The sequence below is a fragment of the Oncorhynchus keta genome, chromosome 29 (genome assembly GCF_023373465.1).
Source record: "Oncorhynchus keta strain PuntledgeMale-10-30-2019 chromosome 29, Oket_V2, whole genome shotgun sequence".
Classification (NCBI taxonomy): domain Eukaryota; kingdom Metazoa; phylum Chordata; class Actinopteri; order Salmoniformes; family Salmonidae; genus Oncorhynchus; species Oncorhynchus keta.
In genome coordinates this window covers 31,887,087-31,907,809 of record NC_068449.1, presented here as the reverse complement: position 1 = coordinate 31,907,809, position 20,723 = coordinate 31,887,087, and the positions used below count along the sequence as shown (strand labels likewise).

Genomic DNA, 20,723 nt, shown 5'->3' with positions numbered 1-20,723 from the left:
CAATTTGAGTATGCCCAATGAAGATAGTTACCCTAGAATGTTGGGGGGCCACAGTGGGGTCCATCGTTTACATAAAGTAATTATGGAAATGTGGTCTGTGCTTTTCTACGTATTGTAGCGCCGCCTTCCATACGGTGAATGGAGTATACACTAGGACGCTTCGTAGCCTCGTGATACATACGACGGAGAGCCAACTGTGTTACCGCAACGGCTCTCCATTTCGCTCGGATGTGTGTATTGCATTACCGTCCACTTTGACCTTAATGTCTCGGTAAAAATACCTAGGAATTACGTTTTTTTTGTTGCTTAGGTTCGCTTGTTCCTCTACATACTATTTGGTTTGATCGACCGTCATTTTCTTCTCGTCATCTGCTGAAAGACGGTGAGTGATTATCTGATATGTTGGTGCTGTAAACCATGCGACCCAGTTTTTCCTATGTGCTGTGACTGACGGCACGGTGGCGGCCTTGGGCTCTCCTGGAACTGAAGCCTCGCGGATTATGTGTTCATGGTCAGGCCATGTATTATAACATTGTAGCTGTTATTACGACCGTGGTTTGAACTATTCAGTATTTTCCAATTATCAAAATATGCATGTTGGCTAGTAAATATGTTCTGCTTGTAATGTAATTGTTTAATTTTAGACAACTAGCTAACGAGACACCGAGTTAGCTAATCTGAACAGCGGTAGGAGTTAACCGTTAACGTTAGTTACACTGACAAACATCAGCTTGTTGTAGTCAATTGGCTAAAACTGATATACAGAGATCAACTAGAAAATCACAATTTTGCCTGTTGGCGTACTTTCTATACAGTCCGCTATGTTTAGATTCCCTCCCACCACACACTTAGCTTGAAGTAGCTAACTAGTATTTAATATACTAGAATTTACTGGCAAAAGCCTTTTAACCGGTCACCAGTTACTTGCTAACAAACGTAACAATCCCTAGCTAGCTATTTAGCTAAATGTAGCCAAAAGTGAACTACATTAACGTAACTGACTACAGTACTAAAATAAACAATCCCTAGCTAGCTAGTCAATTTAGCTAAATATAGTCACAAGTGAACTACATTAACGTATCTGACTACAGTACTAAAATACAGTTTATGGAAGAACAACATCAGATAATAATGTAGCTAACAGGTCAACGTTATGACGTGTCTTCGTGAACAGATGGCTATGCTGATAGACCTGGGCTAGCTAGCGAGTCAGTAACGGTGGGGGCCTTATCTAGAGCTAGCAACTGGTACCTTGTTTGTTTGTTAACTATTCAGTTTAGCTTGTTTGTACCTAACAGTACGGTTTTTATACTGCCATTTTTTTTAGCTAGCTAGGTTGTCTGTCACAACTGCAACGTCAGTAGTTTGTCAATTACAGTAGCAAAGGTAGCTAACAGTAGCAAGCTAACTTAGTCATGTAGCTAACGTTAGCTGGCCTGCAGTGGCAGTAAAAATGAACCAAGTCATGATCTAACTAGCTAGCTAGATAGGCCTATTTTAAAGAACTGCTGACTTGAACATATTTGCTGTCCTTTATGGCGATATTTGTGACATTAGGTACTATAATAATGATGATCATGTCACTTTAGTGAAGAGATGTCTGCACATAGGCTTAATTAGTGTCTATTGTCAGACTGTAAATAATGAAAGGTGGATCAATTCTACTTACCTACAATACTTTTTTGGACATTCTGTTTGTATCTCAAAGGAAATGGAACCTAGGCCTAAATCCTACACAACAGCTCAATACAACCTCTTGGGTTGCTAGAGTCATAGAAACCTCAAGCACTCTGTCAATTTGTGATTAATCTGTTGATAAGATGATCTGCCCCTAGCCTGTAGCCATCAAGGCTCAAACAAAGGAGACAGTTCTGCTGTTAATCAGTGTAGTCCAACCCCCAACTGAAAATATTTGATCTCACTATTGTGTTGAGATGGTACCTCCACTCTACATACAGAAGCCGAAGAACAGGTTTTGTGCCCCACTTATTTTCCTGAGAGGAAAAGTCAGTTGTTGTTTAGTTATTTATACCAATTACCTTGTTTCAGCTGTTACACATAAACTAGCTACACACCTTTGTCGTTCTGACTTACCCAACATAATCCCATTGGCAACTGCAAATTTGAGGCAGCCATGATTAAACTAAATGCCTGCTTTCTCTACCCCTCTCTTTCTACCTTCTCTCTCCCATCCCTCCCTCTGTCTCCCTTCCTCCCCTCTGTCTCCCTTCCTCCCCCAGGTGAAGGAGGACTTCATGAAACACGGGAGGGAGCATTGATTGGACCTATCAGTGTTTTCGCCATCCAGCGGATGAGTCCCCAGCTCAGCCCACAGCAGTGATTGGGCTAGGTGCCAGATAGGGAGCTGTAGCAGGGGGGTGATCATGGCGGACGTGGACCCAGACACCTTGCTGGAGTGGCTCCAGATGGGCCAGGGAGATGAGAGGGACATGCAGCTGATTGCCCTGGAGCAGCTCTGCATGCTGCTGCTCATGTCTGACAATGTGGACCGCTGCTTCGAGACGTGAGTCACATACACACACATTCAACTGTTGTGCTCACAAACATCTCTCAAGCATCCCAAGTTGTTGTCCTCAACAGTATGACAATGCAGTGCTTATACAAACTGTGTATAATGACAAAACAACAACTCCTTTTATGTGATTACCGAGTCATGCACAGCTGCTTGTTTACATGTCATTCAAGCGGTACATAAGAGGTCTTCTAATGGGATAAATAAAAGTTTTATAAAAAAAATGTCATCTCTCCCAGGTGTCCCCCACGCACATTCCTCCCAGCCCTGTGTAAGATCTTCCTGGACGGGAGCGCTCCGGACAACGTGCTGGAGGTGACGGCCCGCGCCATCACATACTACCTGGACGTGTCGGCTGAATGCACCCGCAGGATCGTTGGCGTGGAGGGGGCTATCAAGGCACTGTGTAACCGCCTGGTGGTGGTGGAGCTCAACAACAGGACCAGCAGAGATCTGGCAGAGCAGTGTGTGAAGGTATGCTTTTTTTATTACGAAAATGCTCCTGACGAAGACTCCGTTAGGGAACATCATACCAGTGTGGAGATCTAGTTTTTGGTTCTACATTATTCAGTTATGCCCCTTGCCCTTTTAATTTTGCATGTGATCAACTGGTGGCTTCAGGCTCCCTTTCACTGTTTACGCAAGAGAACGTTCTTTCCCTTTTACCGGAGACGTTTTATTCAAATCAGAAGATGCAAATGAAGCCTTGAATATGCAGGTCATATTTCCTCTATCTGTAGTCTACACAACAAGTATATATGTTTGAGGGAGGGCTTATATTTGTTGTAGAATAATAGAGAACATGCTCACTCTCAAAAGTAGTCAGGTGCTGTGTACAGGCCATAGTGAGATTGACCACACACCATACAATAACGGCATAAATAATCAATAATGAATGTATTATTTTGTTGGCTGAACTTGTGTTTGTGGTGTCATTTGTCAGGTGCTGGAGCTGATCTGTACCAGGGAGTCTGGAGCAGTGTTTGAGGCCGGGGGTCTGAACTGTGTGCTTAGCTTCATCCGGGACAGCGGTCATCTGGTCCATAAGGACACCCTGCACTCCGCCATGGCTGTGGTGTCTCGCTTGTGCAGCAAGATGGAGCCCCAGGACTCCTCTCTGGAGACCTGCGTGGAGTCCCTCTCCAGCCTACTCAAACACGAGGACCACCAGGTGAATAGAACACCCACTCAAGAGTCATCGGTGGGGGGAGGCATCCATACACATTGGTGGTGGATGGATGAGTTTTCCCTTTACCATATAAATACTTTGATGTCCTGGAAAAGTAGTATATAAATCGACTCCATTATCATCGGAAAGAAGCTCAAAGGCCTGGTTGATTCTGTTGCTATTGATTTAAAATGCAACCCGTTGATCCACAGGTGTCTGACGGGGCTCTGCGCTGCTTCGCCTCTCTGGCAGACCGCTTCACCCGTCGAGGGGTGGACCCGGCGCCTCTGGCCAAGCACGGGCTGACAGAAGAGCTGCTGTCCCGGATGGCTGCTGCAGGAGGCACGGTCTCCGGCCCCTCCTCCACCAGTAAACCAGGCCGGACCTCCACTGGGGCCCAACCCACAGTCGCTGATTCCAAACTCAGCAACCAGGTGTCCACCATCGTCAGCCTGCTCTCCACCCTGTGCAGAGGTTCTCCCCTCGTCACTCATGTAAGGACATTTTACAATTGGTCTTGTTTTTTTAAGTATACACTGTTACAAAACAAATTGGTCCAATATACCCTTTCTGAAATGTAATCTTCAAGGACCATCCCAAATCTCAAAGGCACTACACCCTGAGAGGAGTTTTATTAGAATGCTTTTTAAATGAAGTCCTTAGCCTTGACAAGTTATTGCAGTTTGATTTGCTGCCAAATTGGTAGCTGTGTTTGGTGTTGTGTGCCCTCTGGGACACATTTCTGTATTAGTAAGAATTAATAATTTATTCCAAAAAATGTTATTGGCACAATGTTAATGTATGAACCGCAATATCTTAAAAGCTAACGGTAATAACAAACAAACAACCTTGGAAAGGATCCAGTTTCAGAATATTTCAGTAACGAGCCCTGTATTGTAATGAGGGCTATGATGAAGTGAGAATGGCTAGCGTAGGAGAGTAATGGATTGGGGTAATAATTTACAGTGGTGTTTTTGTTTTGCCTCCTCCCGGTGTGTGTGCGCCTGTGTGTTTTCTGTGTGTATGTAGGATCTTCTGCGCTCTGCGCTGCCTGACTCCATGGAGAGTGCCCTGCAGGGGGATGAACGCTGTGTTCTGGACACCATGCGTCTGGTGGACCTGCTGCTGGTGCTGCTGTTCGAGGGCCGCAAGGCTCTGCCCAAATCCACCGCTGGCACAACAGGACGCATCCCGGGCCTGCGACGGCTGGACAGCTCCGGGGAGCGCTCCCACCGACAGCTCATCGACTGTATCCGCAGCAAAGACACAGATGCGCTCATCGACGCAATCGACACCGGGGGTGGGTGGATATAGGGTCAAAGGTTATGCACTATAAAGGGAATAGGGCACCATTTGGGAAGCTGACATCCTATGTTTTATTCTTCCTCTTCTTAATAACTAAATGTAAATATCAGGTTGTTTATTGTTCCTGGAGGATGTTGCCGTAGTGATAACCAAAAGATACCTTTGTTATTAACACCATGTGGTGTTTCTGTCTGGAGGCTACAGGGGGTTGTGGCAGAGGAAGCTTGTCCAATCAGGTGGAATGGTGCCCTTTTTCCTCATTCATTTCAGCCTTTTGTTTGTATAATGGTAGATGTATCATGTTTATGATGGCGTGCACGCTTTGTCAGTTCCCTGAAATCATTCCCTTGTTTCAGCTTTTGAAGTGAATTTCATGGATGACGTTGGGCAGACTCTTTTGAACTGGGCCTCTGCGTTTGGCACACAGGAAATGGTAAGATGTTAGCTGTTATTTTTAGACTTGAGTCTGTATCCCTCCATCTCTTTACAGGGTAATTGTAATAGTTTACCCTGTACATTATGGTGGCCATTATGCATCGGAGCAGAACAGAATGGCTCATTGTGCCCAGGAAATTAAGGACAGTATCTCCTCCCTGTTGAGCTGCAAGAACAAAGCTGTTCACAACCAGGAAGTGCTCAAGGCTCTCAAGGTGTCCATAGCAACAAACAGCAGCATAAACATTAATGAATGCTGTGTATCCATAATGTGGCCTAATGCAGCCTAACTACTAGGGTTTGGTTTAATAATTGCTTGTTTGTCACCTCGAAACCAGGTCCTTCTTACAAAACACCTTGAATTCATTAGGCTCCAAACAGAAGAAAATAGACTAGGATGAACTGCATGGACTAGTTTTAATAAGAAACGTTTCTATTTTCTATTTCAAAAATGTTTTTAAAAGTGTTCCTTTGCCTGGACCATGTTGAATAATCCCTGTTTGTTGTGGTTGGTGTCCCAGGTTGAGTTCCTGTGTGAGAGAGGTGCTGATGTCAACAGAGGTCAGAGGTCCTCCTCCCTCCATTACGCTGCCTGTTTCGGGCGGCCTCAAGTAGCAAAGGTAGCTATGCTTTCTTTAACCCTCATAGGAAATATCTTCTGATGCTCTGTTTTTGACCAACATCCCTTGACAAAGGCCCAGGAGCTGGAATGTTGGGCGCTGGTTTATGTTGATTTCAATTAACGTAAATAAATCACCGTGCGTGCGCACTCAATCCTTCTCTATATGTTGTTTGGAAATACACTACATGACCAAAAGTATGTGGAGACGTGCTCATCAAGCATCTCATTCCAAATCATGGACATTATTAGGGAGTTGGTCCCCCTTTGCAGCTATAAGAGCCTCCAATCTTCTGGGAAGGCTTTCAAGTAGATGTTGGAACATTGCTGCGGGAAGGATTATTAAGGTCGGGCACTGATGTTGTGCATTTAGGCCTGGCTCACAGTTTAATTCATCCCAAAGATGTTTGATGGAGTTGAGGTCAGGGCTTTGTGTAGACCAAGTTCTTTCACACCGATGTCAACAAACCATTTCTGTAATGACCTCGCTTTGGGCATAGGGGCATTGTCATGCTGAAACAGGAAAGGGCCTTCCCCAAACTATTGCCACAAAATTGGAAGCACAGAATTGTCTAGAATGTCATTGTATGCTGTAGCGTTAAGGTTTCCCTTCACTGGAACGAAGAGGTTTAGACTGAACCATGAAAAACAACCCCAGACCATTAACCCTCCTCCCCCAAACGTTACAGTTTGCACTATGCATTGGGGCAGATAGTGTTCTCCTGGCATCCGCCAAACCCAGTCCGTCGGACTGCCAGAAGGTGAAGCGTGATTCATCACTCCAGAGAACGCATTTCCACTGCTCCCGAGTCCAATGGCTGCAAGCTTTACATAACTCCTGCCGACGTCTGGCATTGCGCATGGTGATCTTAGGCTTGTGTGTGGCTGCTCAGCCATGGAAACCAATTTCATGAAGCTCCTGACAAACAGTTATTGTGTTGACATTGCTTCCAGAGGCAGCTTGGAACTCAGTAGTGAGTGTTGCAACCAAGGACAGACAAAAAAACTTTAGCACTCGGTGGTCCCGTTCTGTGAGCTTGTGTGGCCTACCACTTCACGGCTGAGCCGTTGTTGTTCCTAGACGTTTCCACTTCACAATAACGGCACTTACAGTTGACTGGAAATTTGAAGAACTGACTTGTTGGGAAGGCCATTCTACTGCCAATGTTTGTCTATGGACATTGCATCGCTGTGTACTCAACGGGTGTGGCTGAAATAGCCAAATCCACAAATTTGAAGGGGGTCCATATACTTTTGTGTAAATAGTGTACAGTTAGACCCTATGCATGTTGCCTTAGTAAACATCGCTGTCTGTGTCTCTAGACTCTACTGCGACATGGTGCCAACCCTGACCTTCGAGATGAAGATGGGAAAACACCCCTGGATAAAGCCAGGGAGCGTGGCCACAGTGAGGTTGTAGCCATCCTCCAGTCTCCTGGTGAGTTATAATATATGAACATAATCACACCTTCCAATGATTTTCGAGTTGATTGGTTGATGTTTATTATTGTCCTTGAGGAGGAAATGATTTCGAAGTTACATATACACCTAGAAACAACAACGAGCAAACAACTAACCAGTGGTTTAAAGTGCTGAAGTATAAATACTTTAAAGCACTACTTAAGTAGTTTTTTTGGTATTTATATTTTTGACAACTTTTACTTCACTACATTCCTAAATAATAAAATGTACTTTATACTCCATATATTTTCCATGACCCTCAAAAGTACTCGTTACATTTTAAATGCTTAGCAGGGCAAGGGTCCGAATCACATACTTAACAAGAAAGAAAAAATCCCTGGTCATCCCTACTGCCTCTGATCTAGTGACTCACTAAACACAAATACTTAATTTGTAAATGATGTCTAAGTGTTGCCCCTGGCTATCTGTAAATTAAAAAAAGAAAATGGTGCCATCTGGTTTGCTTAATATAAAGAATATGAAATGATTTATACTTTGTTTTGCTTTTGATACTTAAGTATATTTTAGTAATTACATTTACTTTTGATACTTAAGTATATTTAAAACCCAATACTTTTACTCAACTAGTATTTTACTGGGTTACTTGTGCTTGAGTGATTTTCTGTTAAGTTATCTTTACTTTTACTCAAGTATGACATTTGAACTTTTTCCACCACCGCAACAAATGGACATAGCAGCTGGGTTATCTGACTGCCAGTAAAATAACTTGGTCATGAGTGACCCATATCATGTTCTTTATCTGAAAACAAGGACAGTGGTTATGTGACAACCTGTTGTGTTCTGTTCTGTAGGAGACTGGATGTGCCCCGTTAACAAAGGAGAGGACAAGAAGAAGAAAGATGCGAACAAGGAGGAGGAGGAGGGCAGCGAACCCAAAGGAGACCCGGAGATGGCCCCAATCTACTTGAAGAGACTGCTACCAGTATTTGCACAAACCTTTCAGCAAACCATGCTACCTTCTATTAGGTGACTTTGAGAATCATTTGACCAATCGACCCAAGGTCCATATAAATGTACTGTAACGTTACCAGTGTGTTCTATGCAATATAAAATCATTAGAATGTTACCAATGACTAGGATGATTGACTCAAACACATGTTATACTTATCCCTCCCACCCACACAAGACAAAATGCTCTTGTTACTGTATGAGTTGTCTAAGCTCATAGATCTACACTACCGTTCAAAAGTTTGGGGTCACTTAGGAATTTCCTTGTTTTTGAAATAAAAGCTAAAAATGTGTCCATTTAAAATAACAAATTGATCAGAAATACCGTGTAAACATTGTTAATGTTGTAAATTACTATTGTAGCTGGAAATGGCAGATTTGATTTTGATCGAATATCTACATATACGTAGAGGCCATTATCAGTGACCATCACTCCTGTGTTCCAATGGCACGTTGTTGTGTTAGCTAATTCAAGTTTATAATTTTAAAAGGCTAATTGTTCATTAGAAAACCCTTTTGCAATTACGTTAGCACAGCTGAAAATGGTTATGCTGATTAAAGAAGCATTAAAAATGGCCTTCTTTAGACTAGTTGAGTATTTGGAGCATCAGAATTTGTGGGTTCAATTACAGGCTCAAAATGGCCAGACACAAAGAACTGAAGATCTTGTACAATGCTGTGTACTACTCCCTTCACTGTTGATGTTGAGACTGGTGTTTTGGGTACTATTTAATGAAGCTGCCAGTTGAGGGCTTGTGAGGTGTCTATTTCTCAAACTAGACACTAATGTACTTGTCCTCTTGCTCAGTTGTGCACCGGGCCTCCCACTCCTCTTTCCATTCTGGTTAGAACCCGTTTGAAGGGAGTAGTACGCAGTGTTGTATGAGATCTTCGGTTTCTTGGAAATTTCTCGCATGGAATAGCCTTCATTTCTCAGAACAAGAATAGACTGGTGAGTTTCAGAAGAAAGTTGTTTCTGGTCATTTTGAGCCTGTAATTGAACCCACAAATGCTGATGCTCCAGATACTCAACTAGTCTAAGGAAGGCCAGTTTTATTGCTTCTTTAATCAGAACAACAGTTTTCAGCTGTGCTAACATAATTGCAAAAGGGTTTTCTAAAGAGCAATTAGCCTTTTAAAATTATATACTTGGATTAGCTAACACAATGTGCCATTGGAACACAGGAGTGATGGTTGCTGATAATGGGCCTATGTAGATAAAAAAAATCTGCCGTTTCCAGCAATAATCATTTACAACATTAACAATGCCTACACTGTATTTCTGATCAATTTGATATTATTTTAAATGGACAAAAAATGTGCTTTAGTTAAAAAACAAGGACGTTTCTAAGTGACCCCATACTTTTGAACGGTAGTGTATATAATACTATTTATGACTAAGTGCCTGAATGTATTTTCATTTCAATAGGGATATATGCAATGCCATTAACACATGTCCCCCCCCCCCCAGGAAAGCTAGCCTGGCTCTGATCAGGAAGATGATCCACTACAGCTGTGAGGTGCTGCTGAAGGAGGTGTGTGACTCTGACACCGGTCACAACCTGCCCACCGTGCTAGTGGAGATCACCGCCACCGTGCTGGATCAGGAGGTAAGGCAATACACGACATCCATCCCTTTGTGTGTGTGTGTGTGTTCCACTGTGCTGGATTAGGAGGTGTGTGTGTGTGACCCACCACTGTTAACAACGCCGTCCAACACTGACCTGATGCCTGTTAAGCTCTCTAGTTGCACCAGGTTTCATCCACAGTGCTTGTGTCTGGAGGCTAAGTTAACTGCGGTGTCTCTCTTCCGCCACAGGATGATGATGACGGTCACCTGCTGGCCCTGCAGATCATCAGAGACCTGGTGGACAAGGGAGGAGACGTCTTCCTGGACCAGCTGGCCAGGCTGGGCGTCATCAACAAGGTGTCCACTCTGGCCGGACCCACTTCAGACGAGGAGAACGAGGAGGAGTCCAAACCAGAGAAGGTGAAATAAGAACACCACATTGCAGTCTGACCAAAGATGCACTGATGGAGCTTTCTGATGTCTGTATGTTAATGAAAAGTACTCCACAAATGTATTATTATATAAATGTATCATTCAAGTCTATCTCTGGATAAGTGTCCGCTTCATGACTAAAATGTAAATGTTTGTCTCTCTTTGTCCTGCCAGGAGGACGAGCCCCAGGAAGAAGCCAAAGAGGTGCAGCAGGGGAAGCCCTACCACTGGCGTGACTGGTCCGTCATCAGGGGTAGGGACTGCCTGTACATCTGGAGCGACGCTGCAGCCCTGGAGCTCTCCAACGGCTCCAACGGATGGTTCCGCTTCATCCTGGACGGCAAGCTGGCCACCATGTATTCCAGCGGCAGCCCAGAGGGAGGCTCCGACAGCTCAGGTAGACCTAGCTACATACCTGGACTGTTATGACTTGAACTAGCTATTTATTCCTCTTCATCTCCTTTGGGACATAAGGCCAGTATGAGCTCCCTCCACTTATGTACATGCAGTTATAAATGAATGAATAACGGTATGATACTGGAGATTTCGCAACCAACATCATGTTCCAATTTGTCTAATGTGCTAATGACGACATCATCATATCCTTGTTTTCCCACCCAGAGAGTCGTAGTGAGTTTCTGGAGAAGCTGCAGCGTGCCCGTAGCCAGGTGAAGCCTGTGACAGCTAGCCAGCCCATCCTGTCTGCCCTGGGTCCCACCAAGCTGACGGTGGGGAACTGGTCCCTGACCTGCCTGAAGGAGGGAGAGATCGCCATCCACAACTCTGACGGGCAGCAGGCCACCATCCTCAAGGAGGACTTGCCCGGCTTCGTGTTTGAGTCCAACAGGGGCACCAAGCATTCGTTCACCGCTGAAACGTCACTGGGTCAGTTGGTTTGGACTTCCGTGCATATAGGTCATAGATTTAGTGTTGTATTTCATTCTGTAATTAAGTGTTCATAAATAATTTAGAAATGCATATTTCTAAATAAGGAAAATGTAAATCAATAGTAAGGATATCCTCTGCTAGAATGAGGGGAGGTGGTGATGGCCAGGGGAAAGCCATCAAGTGCACCAGTTCTTAGTCTGGTTTGCATTCTATGGGGATTGTCTTTCTAATAGTTCCTTTTCTGTTTGTTTTGCGTTGTACAGGGTCAGAGTTTGTTACCGGCTGGACTGGAAAGAGAGGAAGGAAGCTCAAATCCAAATTGGAGAAAACAAAACAAAAGGTGGATGTTTTGTTTTCTAGCAGTGACGTCAGTCTGCTGTTCAGTGTTTTTCAGTATTATTATTATTTTTCTCTAAAGCCAGCTTCCTTCTCCCTGAATTTAGAAGATAACTTTCTCTTTTAACAGGGACACAGATTGTCTTTTTGCTTTAAACCGCATGACATATTATCCATCTAGTTAAGCCGTCATCATTATTTTAGGTTCTATGATACTGTAGTTACCCTCCAGTCTTTCCTTACCAGTGAGACTAGATCTCCTCCCTGTCTGTTCCTGTGTTTTGCTATGTGGTTGTTTTGCCTACCTTAGTTGAATGCACTGGATCTGTAAGTGTCTCTGGATAAGAGCGTCTGCTAAATGGCTAAAATGTCAAATCTGAATGTAGGTGAAGACTGTGGCCAGAGACCTGTATGAAGACCACTTCAAGGCAGTGGAGAACATGCCCAGGGGGGTGGTGGTCACCCTGAGAAACATCGCCACCCAGCTGGAGTCTGCTTGGGAGCTGCATACCAACAGACAGGTACTAACACAGAAGCACATCAACTCTAACCTCATTTATATCACAATCCGATACCGTTATGCATACCAACAGGCGGGGGTGAGGGAATTGCCTTGGAACACTCGCACAACAGCACTCGGTACTATTTTACAGTGAAATCGCTACAATGTTAAGATTGAGTAGATTTTTATTTGACTTACTCTGACATGGAGTTTTTGTTCTCTTGGTTGTTCTGTCTGAAGCTATAGGCGACAGGTTTGATGACACAGTGAAAGTTAAATGTACTGCTTTGTCTGTTGCAGTGTATTGAGGGAGAGAACACATGGCGAGACCTGATGAAAACGGCTCTGGAAAACTTGATTGTGGTTCTCAAGGATGAAAACACCATCTCCCCATATGAAATGTGCAGCAGTGGCCTCGTTCAAGCACTTTTTACAGTCCTTAATAATGTAAGTAGGTTGGGATCGATGGATGGTTGAGGCATTTTGGATGTGTTCTAAATGGTACCCGTTTTCCAATTTAGTACACTACTTTTCACCAGGGCCCTTTGGGCAACATTAGTGCACTATATAGGAATCCATTTGGTCTGCAGATTTCTCTTCCTTCCTTAGCCTTGTTCTCAACACTGTCTGGGCATCCAACTTCCTCAATGTTGGGACAATAAAACTTCCTGAATCTGACTATTTTGTGTTGTTACTCCAACTCCTGCTCAATTCCTGTTTTTCTTTTCTATTTCAGAGTGTGGAACTTGACATGAAACATGATTGTAAACCATTAATGGAAAGGATAAATGTATTTAAAACTGCATTCAGTGAAAACGAAGATGATGAAAGGTAATCTAGTAATTTGGATTTATATATAAATGATTTGTAAAAAAATAAATAATAATAAGTGTTAATGGCTCATCTCCTGGTTTGTCTCACTTATTCAGCCGACCCGCAGTTGCCTTAATCCGCAAACTACTAGCAGTCCTGGAGTCCATTGAGCGGCTACCTCTGCATCTGTATGACACCCCAGGCTCCACCTATAACCTGCAGGTGAGTCTCTTCTCCTCCAGCCGCACCTCACACTAGTGTTGGTGACCAGTAATTTGTTTGTTCCAGCTCCCTGTTTATTGCTTAGGATCAGTAAAATGGATTCGTCATTCTTTGTGTGCGTGTGTTAGATCCTGACGAGGAGGTTGCGTTTCCGTCTGGAGCGTGCCCCCGGGGAGACGGCGCTGATCGACCGCACAGGGCGCATGTTGAAGATGGAGCCCCTGGCCACCGTTGAGTCTCTGGAGCAGTACCTCCTCAAGATGGTACTTCAACCCTGTTTCATCCTCTCATTATCTGCCATTCTGTGTGTTTGAGGGGATCAGTTTGAGCAAGTTGAGGTGCAGAATTGCTAGTCTTGATCACACAATAGAAGTTATTTAGTATGTAAGGTGATTTGAAGATCAGTGATTCTGTGCATTCCGACTGCAATGGAGTCCATCTCAAACATGCACGTCATCTTGTCTCTCTCTCCTCCAGGTGGCCAAGCAGTGGTATGACTTTGACAGATCCTCCTTCATCTTCGTCAGGAAACTGAGAGAAGGACAGACCTTTACATTCAGACACCAGCATGACTTTGACGAGAACGGAATAGTTTACTGGATTGGCACCAATGCAAAGTAAGTCTCCTCCCATTGTCTTTATGTACGAAGACCTGATAATGAGCTTAATGCTTATGAGCCAATGTAAGAAAAACAACCTTGTATTAATCTAGTGTTTCCTTTGTGTCTCCAGGACTGCCTATGAGTGGGTGAACCCAGCGGCCTACGGCCTGGTGGTAGTGACCTCCTCTGAGGGTCGTAACCTGCCCTACGGCCGACTGGAGGACATCCTGAGTCGGGACAGCTCTGCCCTCAACTGCCACACCAACGACGATAAGAACGCGTGGTTCGCCATCGACCTGGGCCTGTGGGTCATCCCATCGGCCTATACCCTGCGCCATGCCCGTGGCTATGGTCGCTCTGCCCTCAGGAACTGGGTGTTCCAGGTGTCCAAAGACGGCCAGATCTGGATGAGTCTGTACACCCACGTGGATGACTGCAGCCTCAACGAGCCAGGGTAAGTAAGCCTTGTCCCAGACAGAATGGCCCATAGGGCAGGAGACTCTCTCATCAGGAAAAACTCAAGACCCTAAACCTGTAAGTCTGATTCTGACTGTGAGTTTGTGTCCTATCGAAGGTCCACAGCCACCTGGCCTCTGGACCCTTCGAAAGAGGAGAAGCAGGGCTGGAGACACATCCGCATCAAGCAGATGGGGAAGAATGCCAGTGGGCAGACCCACTACCTGTCTCTGTCAGGCCTGGAGATCTACGGCACCGTCAGCGGCGTGTGTGAGGACCAGCTAGGTAAGAGTCTGCACCTGGGTCCTCTCAAGGTTTCTTCCATCTAGGGAGTTTGTCCTTGCTACTTCTGCTAGCTCTTTGGGGTCTATGCTCGCACTAGTGCTGTCAAGGAACAGTCAAAACACTTAATGATTTTAACAATGTTGTTGATCCATCCTCACTTTTCTCGTATCACAGCCATTAAATATAATAATAATAATATATGCCATTTAGCAGACGCTTTTATCCAAAGCGACTTACAGTCATGTGTGCATACATTCTAAGTATGGGTGGTCCCGGGAATCGAACCCACTACCCTGGCGTTACAAGCGCCATGCTCTACCAACTGAGCTACAGAAGGACCACTAAACTCTAACCCTTTTAAAGTCACCATTTGCATGAAATCCCTGAGCGGTTTCCTTCCTCTCCGGCAACTGAGTTAGAAGGGATGCCTGTATCTTTGTAGTGACTGGGTTTATTGATATACCATAAGTGTAATCAATAACTTTACCATGTTCAAAGGGATATTCAATGTCTGCTTTCATTTTACCCATCAAACAGGGAAAGGCTTCCAATTGTTTATCCACTGTAAATTTTCACCATAGGGGATTTTAGAAACACTTAAAATAGGGGCTGTGTTTTGTGTAGGCTTACCCTGGTATGACGTTTTGATAACTATTTAAACCTCTCGGACAAGGTGACTTTTATCAATATATTTGGCTAGATTTACTCAGATTGTAAATGGCTAATTAGCATCAGATTAAACATCATGCACACTACAAATCTCTGCAAGCTCCAGCACATCTATTGCTGACTCTTTTGCTAACAGGTATTGTCAATTTAACTTGCACAACATAATTTTTGTGGGGTAAATATAGGCAAATAATATATTTTTCATTAACGAGGCAAGTCAGTTAAGAACAAATTCTTATTTACAATGACGGCCAAACCCGGACGACGCTGGGCCAATTGTGCGCCTACGCGGTTATCAAAAGCCAGGGTAAGTCTACATGAAACGGCCCTTGTTTTAGTGTTTCTAAAATCCTCCCATGGGAAAAATGAATGGTGGGAAAACGATTGGAACCATTTCCTTGTTTGACTGCTAGGTTTTATGGGTGTTATGACACACACTGTAGTATTCTGTGGCCTTTGGTTGAATCTGAATTCACTGCTCTAGTGAGGGACCTTACAATTGTCTGTATGTGTGGGGTACAGAGATGAGGTAGTTGTTCAAAAATCACTTATGTTACTTGTGAACTTATTTAGGCTTGCCATAAAAAAGGGGGTTGAATACTTTTTGACACGAGACATTTCAGCTTTTTTATTAATTTGTAAAAAGTTTGAAGATCATAATTCCACTTTGACATAAAGTATAGTGTGTAGGCCAGTGACAACATCTCCATTTTTAAATTCGGGCTGTAAAAATAACATTTGGATAAAGTCGAGGAGTGTGAATACTTTCTGAAGGCACTGTGTGTATGCGAGGAGCACTTTTTTTGCTGAGGCCGACACTGGTTGTCTATTCAACAAATACTATAAGCGCGACATGCAACAATTTCATTGATTTTTACTGAGTTGGAGTACGTATAAGGATATCAGTCAATTGATACAAATTCATTTGGCCCAAATCTATGGATTTCACATGACTGGGAATACAGATATGAATATATTGGTCACAGATATTTTTTTAAATATAAAGGTAGGGGTCCTGGATCAGAACCAGTCCGTTTCTGGTGTGAACACCATTTTCCTCATGTTGCGCGACGCATGTATTTTGTATAGAGTTGATCCGATTGTTGATTGTGGCCTGTGGAATGTTGTCCCACTCTGTGCAAAGTTGCTGGATATTGGCGGGAACTGGAACATGCTGTCGTACACGTCAATCCAGAGCATCCCAAACATGCTCAATGGGTGGTAACATGTCTGGTGAGAATGCAGGCCATGGAAAACCTGGGATATTTTCAGCTTCCAGGAATTGTGTACAGATTCTTACGACATGTGGTTGTGCATTATAATGCTGAAACATGAGGTGATAGCGGCAGATGAATGGCATGACAATGAGCCTCAGGATCTCGTCACGGTGCATTGAAATTGCTATCAGTAAAATGCAATTGGGTTCGTTGTCTGTAGCTTATGCCTGCCCATACCATAACCCCACCGCCACCACGGGGCACTCTGTTCAGAATGTTGACATCAGCAAACCGCTCATCCACACACCGCCATACACGTGGTCTGCGGTTGTGTGGCCGGTTGGATGTACTGCTAAATTCTCTAAAATTATGTTGGAGGCGGCTTATGGTAGAGAAATGAATGAACATTGAATTCTCTGGCAACAGCTCTGATGGACTTTCCTGCAGTCAGCATGCCAATTGCACGCTCCCTCAACATGAAAAATCTGTGGCATTGTGTGACAACTGCAAATGTTGCCTTTTATTGTCCCCAGCACAAGGTCATGCTGTTTTAGTCAGCTTCTTGACATGCCACACCTGTCAGATAGATGGATTATCTTGGAAAGCTGACTAACAGGGATGTAAACACATTTGTGCACAACATTTGAGAGAAATAAGCTTTTTGTACATGAGAGATATTTTATTTCCGCTCATGGAACATGGGACCAACACTTGTTGCGTTTTTATATTTTTGTTCAGTGTAGTATGTTTATGAATAATTATTCATTTGATTTGAATGACTCCAAGCAATCTGACCCTTCTCCCTTCCACAGGTAAAGCGGTGAAGGAGGCAGAGGCCAATCTCCGCAGGCAGAGGCGTCTGTTCCGCTCCCAGGTGATGAAGTACATAGTGCCAGGGGCACGCGTGGTGCGGGGCATCGACTGGAAGTGGAGAGACCAGGATGGCAACCCAGCAGGAGAGGGTACGGTGACGGGGGAGGCCCATAACGGTAAAACTCTACTACAACCTAAGCCCACACCATCTAATAATGTCCCTGTGTGTGGAACTGAACCCCCACACACACAGCTTGCATAGAAAGCTTTTGTTTTTCTATGAAAAAAGGGTTTAAGAAATATTCTTAAGGGACTTAGTCGACTGACATGATGATGCATGTTTAAACTGCTAAAGCAGGACATAATGCAGAGCTTTATCCCAGAATAAACCCATGTCACCCATCATCACATGAGGAATCTGGCTGCGTAACTATGGCTATTGAACATAGGATGTGCAAAACCTAGTAACAATGGAGTCATTGATACAAATATTGTAGACCATGTTTTTGTTGTACAAATTGTGAACATCAAGTGCATTTACATGCTTTGAGGAGCCTTTTAGTACATCTTAAAGGGCACTCCACCACTTTTCAACCTCGTTTTCGTTATCTCTAGCACAATACCAGTGTCTACATACGTGAAAACGGTGCATTTCAAATTTTTGTTGGAAAAAAATATAGTTTTAAAACGTTCTACCCAATTAAAATGTAAACATTTTAAGTGATTTTCGAACACTGAGATTCACGGTGACGTGGGGGCAAAAACATTCCCTCCTTCTGGCCTGAAACTCATTGCAGGTTTTGAAATACACTGTCTTTTTAAAAAACCTTTATTGTTTGATGTCACAGAAGCATTTTTTTAGGACCTTTTTAACTACAGAGCATCGACACGTGACATTTTCACATATGTAGACACTGGTATGGTGCTGGAAATAATGAATAGGAGGTTGAAAGTGGCGGAATTGCCCATTAACCCAAATCTCCTTTTTTACTAACTCTCTCTCGTCTCACTTTTGTATGTTAAATACTGAGGGTCTAGTTGGTCTGAAAGAAATCAACCAACAGTTGTTCATTATGTCCTAATATAATGTTTGCGCTTACATAACATCTGTGCCTTAACCCTGATCAGTAACTTCAGAAACAAGGTCTTTACAAGACATTGTACAGGTGGTCGGTGGCCGGTGCTACTACACAGTTCTAAACGGGACAGTGTTTTCTTTTCATGGCTTTCCCACTAAAGGCTGTTACTTTCCTACTTTCTCTTCTGCTTCTGACCTCCCGCTACAGGCCTATTACTTACTCTTCTCCAATCCAATCGGGAAACAAGGCCATTCTTTGTTAATGAAAAATAAATAATAACCTTCACGAGCACTTTAACTACAGAGTCAGTGCTACTGCTCTGCTGTGTGACTAGACTGCATTATATTGGGCTCTTGCTTTTCCGGGCCACATTATTAAATACAAGGGCCTGAAAAGCATCACATGTTACCTATCTCTCTGTATGCCGAACATCTTTTAAAACCACTCATGATCATTTTACGTATTTCACTAAACTTGCAAAACTGTCACTACCATTATACCCTTTTGTTATTAGTTTGCTAATTTGAAGTGCAACCCTCCCCCAACGTACCAGGTAACCTTTTCGTACTTGAAGCTATCTGTTAGATCTCTGGGTAGCCACGTGTTTAAATACTTTTTGACTAATTGTCTCCATCAATCAACTAAGTGCATGTTGATGTCACAATTTGCAGGCACTGAATAGACTCACTCCATTGACAAAAATATTCTTCAGTTCCTTTTTCTCAGGTGGCTTTTAGCTTTGCATTTGCAAAATTCTACTTTGCTTGTCATTTTCTGTAACTCATGATTTCTATCTGATTGCTTCACCTGGACCAGAGTACTAGACCATACAGTATTGTTAAGACAACAAATATCTCAATTAGACTTGCCATTGATTTAACTATTCAGCAATATGCTAAACATACTATCAGCTTCAGCATAGCTGCATAGAATGGCATGCTGTTGAATTAGTCTGAAGTTGTATACAGCCCACCTGTCATTTGTCATAAACAAAGGTATCTGGTCCAGTGTCAAGCCATGCTGCTGTCTTGACTTGCTCTCTGCTGGGTCTCACAACATTCATATCCCTTTCCAGGCTGGATTGATGTCACCTGGGATGCTGGTGGCTCAAACTCTTACCGTATGGGTGCTGAAGGAAAATTTGACCTCAAGCTTGCGCCAGGGTACGACCCTGAGTCTGCGCCATCACCCAAACCTGTCTCATCCACTGTTTCAGGCACAGCGCAGTCCTGGAGCAGCCTGGTGAAAAATAACTGTCCGGACAAGGGCGGCTCCTCCTCGGCTGCAGGGGCCAGCTCTTCAAGCCGGAAGGGCAGTAGCAGCTCGGTGTGTAGCGTGGCCAGCAGCAGCGATATCAGTCTCAGCTCCACCAAGGTAGAGCGCCGGGCCGAGAGCTTGCTGGGGGGGGTCCTAGGGGTCAGTGGTGGCACCATCGGGGCAGAAGGCCAAGAGCCCATTGTGGTACTGTCATCCGAGGCTGGATGCGTGTCCAGCACGTTAACTGCCGAGGGCGGCGAGCGTAAAGCGGGCGCGGACAGGCAAGAGGCTGTAGATGCCACGTCCATCTCCATGGCACTAGTCAGCGTCAGCTCGCCTGACGTCAGCTCGGTGTCCGAGTCCTCCAGTAAGGAGACGGCTTCCCAGAGGCCCCTATGTTCTGCGGCCAGCGCCCGTCTGTCCGTTAGCTCTCTGCTGGCGGCCAGCGCTCCCATGAGCTCCAGCGCCAGCGTGCCCAACCTGTCGTCACGGGAGGCCAGCCTCATGGAATCGTTTGTGAGGAGGGCTCCCAACATGTCCCGCACGAATGCTACCAACAACATGAACCTGAGTCGCAGCAGCAGCGACAACAACACCAACACACTGGGACGAAATGTCATGAGCACTGCAAGTGAGTATTCAGCCTCTACTGTCTGCAGGCCAGGAATGCATGGGATACACAGCCCTCAGCCTTCAGTTCTCCTCAGCCTTCAGTGCACATAAAGGGACCACTGTCCAGCTGGCTATGATTGGCATGACTTGTAGAAGGAGCCTTCTAACTTCGGTTTGAGATTTGGTCACACTTTTACATAAAATTGGAGTTTAGCTTCAGCTAGTACAATAATAAATTATAAAATGTTTACAACCTGGAGTAGTTGTCAATTTTACATTGCAAGGACACGTGTAATGTTTGAACAAGTACTGTGAATGCACACGTCGCAAAAATATGCTAAATGTTTTACGTTGTGCTCAATATTGATAATTTGATTGCTAATCTGATCACCACACAAAGGGAAGGATCAAAAGTCACTCATCTAGACAAGAATAACTACTGGCTTCACATATAAGAGTGGTGTTGTTGCTTTTGTGCTG

At 44.1% G+C, this 20,723-nt stretch overlaps 1 protein-coding gene across 6 annotated transcripts in view; it reads left to right on the top strand.

The window, feature by feature from the left end:
• Nucleotides 1–120: 120 nt before the first annotated feature.
• The window catches only part of hectd1 (HECT domain containing 1), a 28,417-nt gene continuing 7,814 nt past the window's right edge, over nucleotides 121–20,723 (top strand). For 3 of the 6 annotated variants that reach the window (XM_035743292.2, XM_035743294.2, XM_035743290.2), the window contains exons 1-25: nucleotides 122–382; nucleotides 2,241–2,524; nucleotides 2,773–3,007; nucleotides 3,477–3,704; nucleotides 3,914–4,195; nucleotides 4,731–5,001; nucleotides 5,363–5,439; nucleotides 5,963–6,061; nucleotides 7,384–7,498; nucleotides 8,334–8,508; nucleotides 9,962–10,100; nucleotides 10,310–10,480; nucleotides 10,667–10,889; nucleotides 11,114–11,377; nucleotides 11,644–11,720; nucleotides 12,103–12,237; nucleotides 12,519–12,665; nucleotides 12,955–13,049; nucleotides 13,148–13,253; nucleotides 13,382–13,516; nucleotides 13,731–13,870; nucleotides 13,986–14,309; nucleotides 14,430–14,596; nucleotides 17,295–17,471; nucleotides 19,450–20,262. In XM_035743292.2, coding sequence (XP_035599185.1) covers nucleotides 2,385–2,524; nucleotides 2,773–3,007; nucleotides 3,477–3,704; nucleotides 3,914–4,195; nucleotides 4,731–5,001; nucleotides 5,363–5,439; nucleotides 5,963–6,061; nucleotides 7,384–7,498; nucleotides 8,334–8,508; nucleotides 9,962–10,100; nucleotides 10,310–10,480; nucleotides 10,667–10,889; nucleotides 11,114–11,377; nucleotides 11,644–11,720; nucleotides 12,103–12,237; nucleotides 12,519–12,665; nucleotides 12,955–13,049; nucleotides 13,148–13,253; nucleotides 13,382–13,516; nucleotides 13,731–13,870; nucleotides 13,986–14,309; nucleotides 14,430–14,596; nucleotides 17,295–17,471; nucleotides 19,450–20,262 — 4,735 coding nt within the window. In that variant the 5' untranslated portion in view covers nucleotides 122–382; nucleotides 2,241–2,384. Of the gene's footprint in view, nucleotides 383–413; nucleotides 512–2,240; nucleotides 2,525–2,772; nucleotides 3,008–3,476; nucleotides 3,705–3,913; nucleotides 4,196–4,730; nucleotides 5,002–5,362; nucleotides 5,440–5,962; nucleotides 6,062–7,383; nucleotides 7,499–8,333; nucleotides 8,509–9,961; nucleotides 10,101–10,309; nucleotides 10,481–10,666; nucleotides 10,890–11,113; nucleotides 11,378–11,643; nucleotides 11,721–12,102; nucleotides 12,238–12,518; nucleotides 12,666–12,954; nucleotides 13,050–13,147; nucleotides 13,254–13,381; nucleotides 13,517–13,730; nucleotides 13,871–13,985; nucleotides 14,310–14,429; nucleotides 14,597–17,294; nucleotides 17,472–19,449; nucleotides 20,263–20,723 lie in introns of those variants that run through there. The other 3 variants (XM_035743295.2, XM_035743293.2, XM_035743291.2) reach the window with 3 other exon arrangements.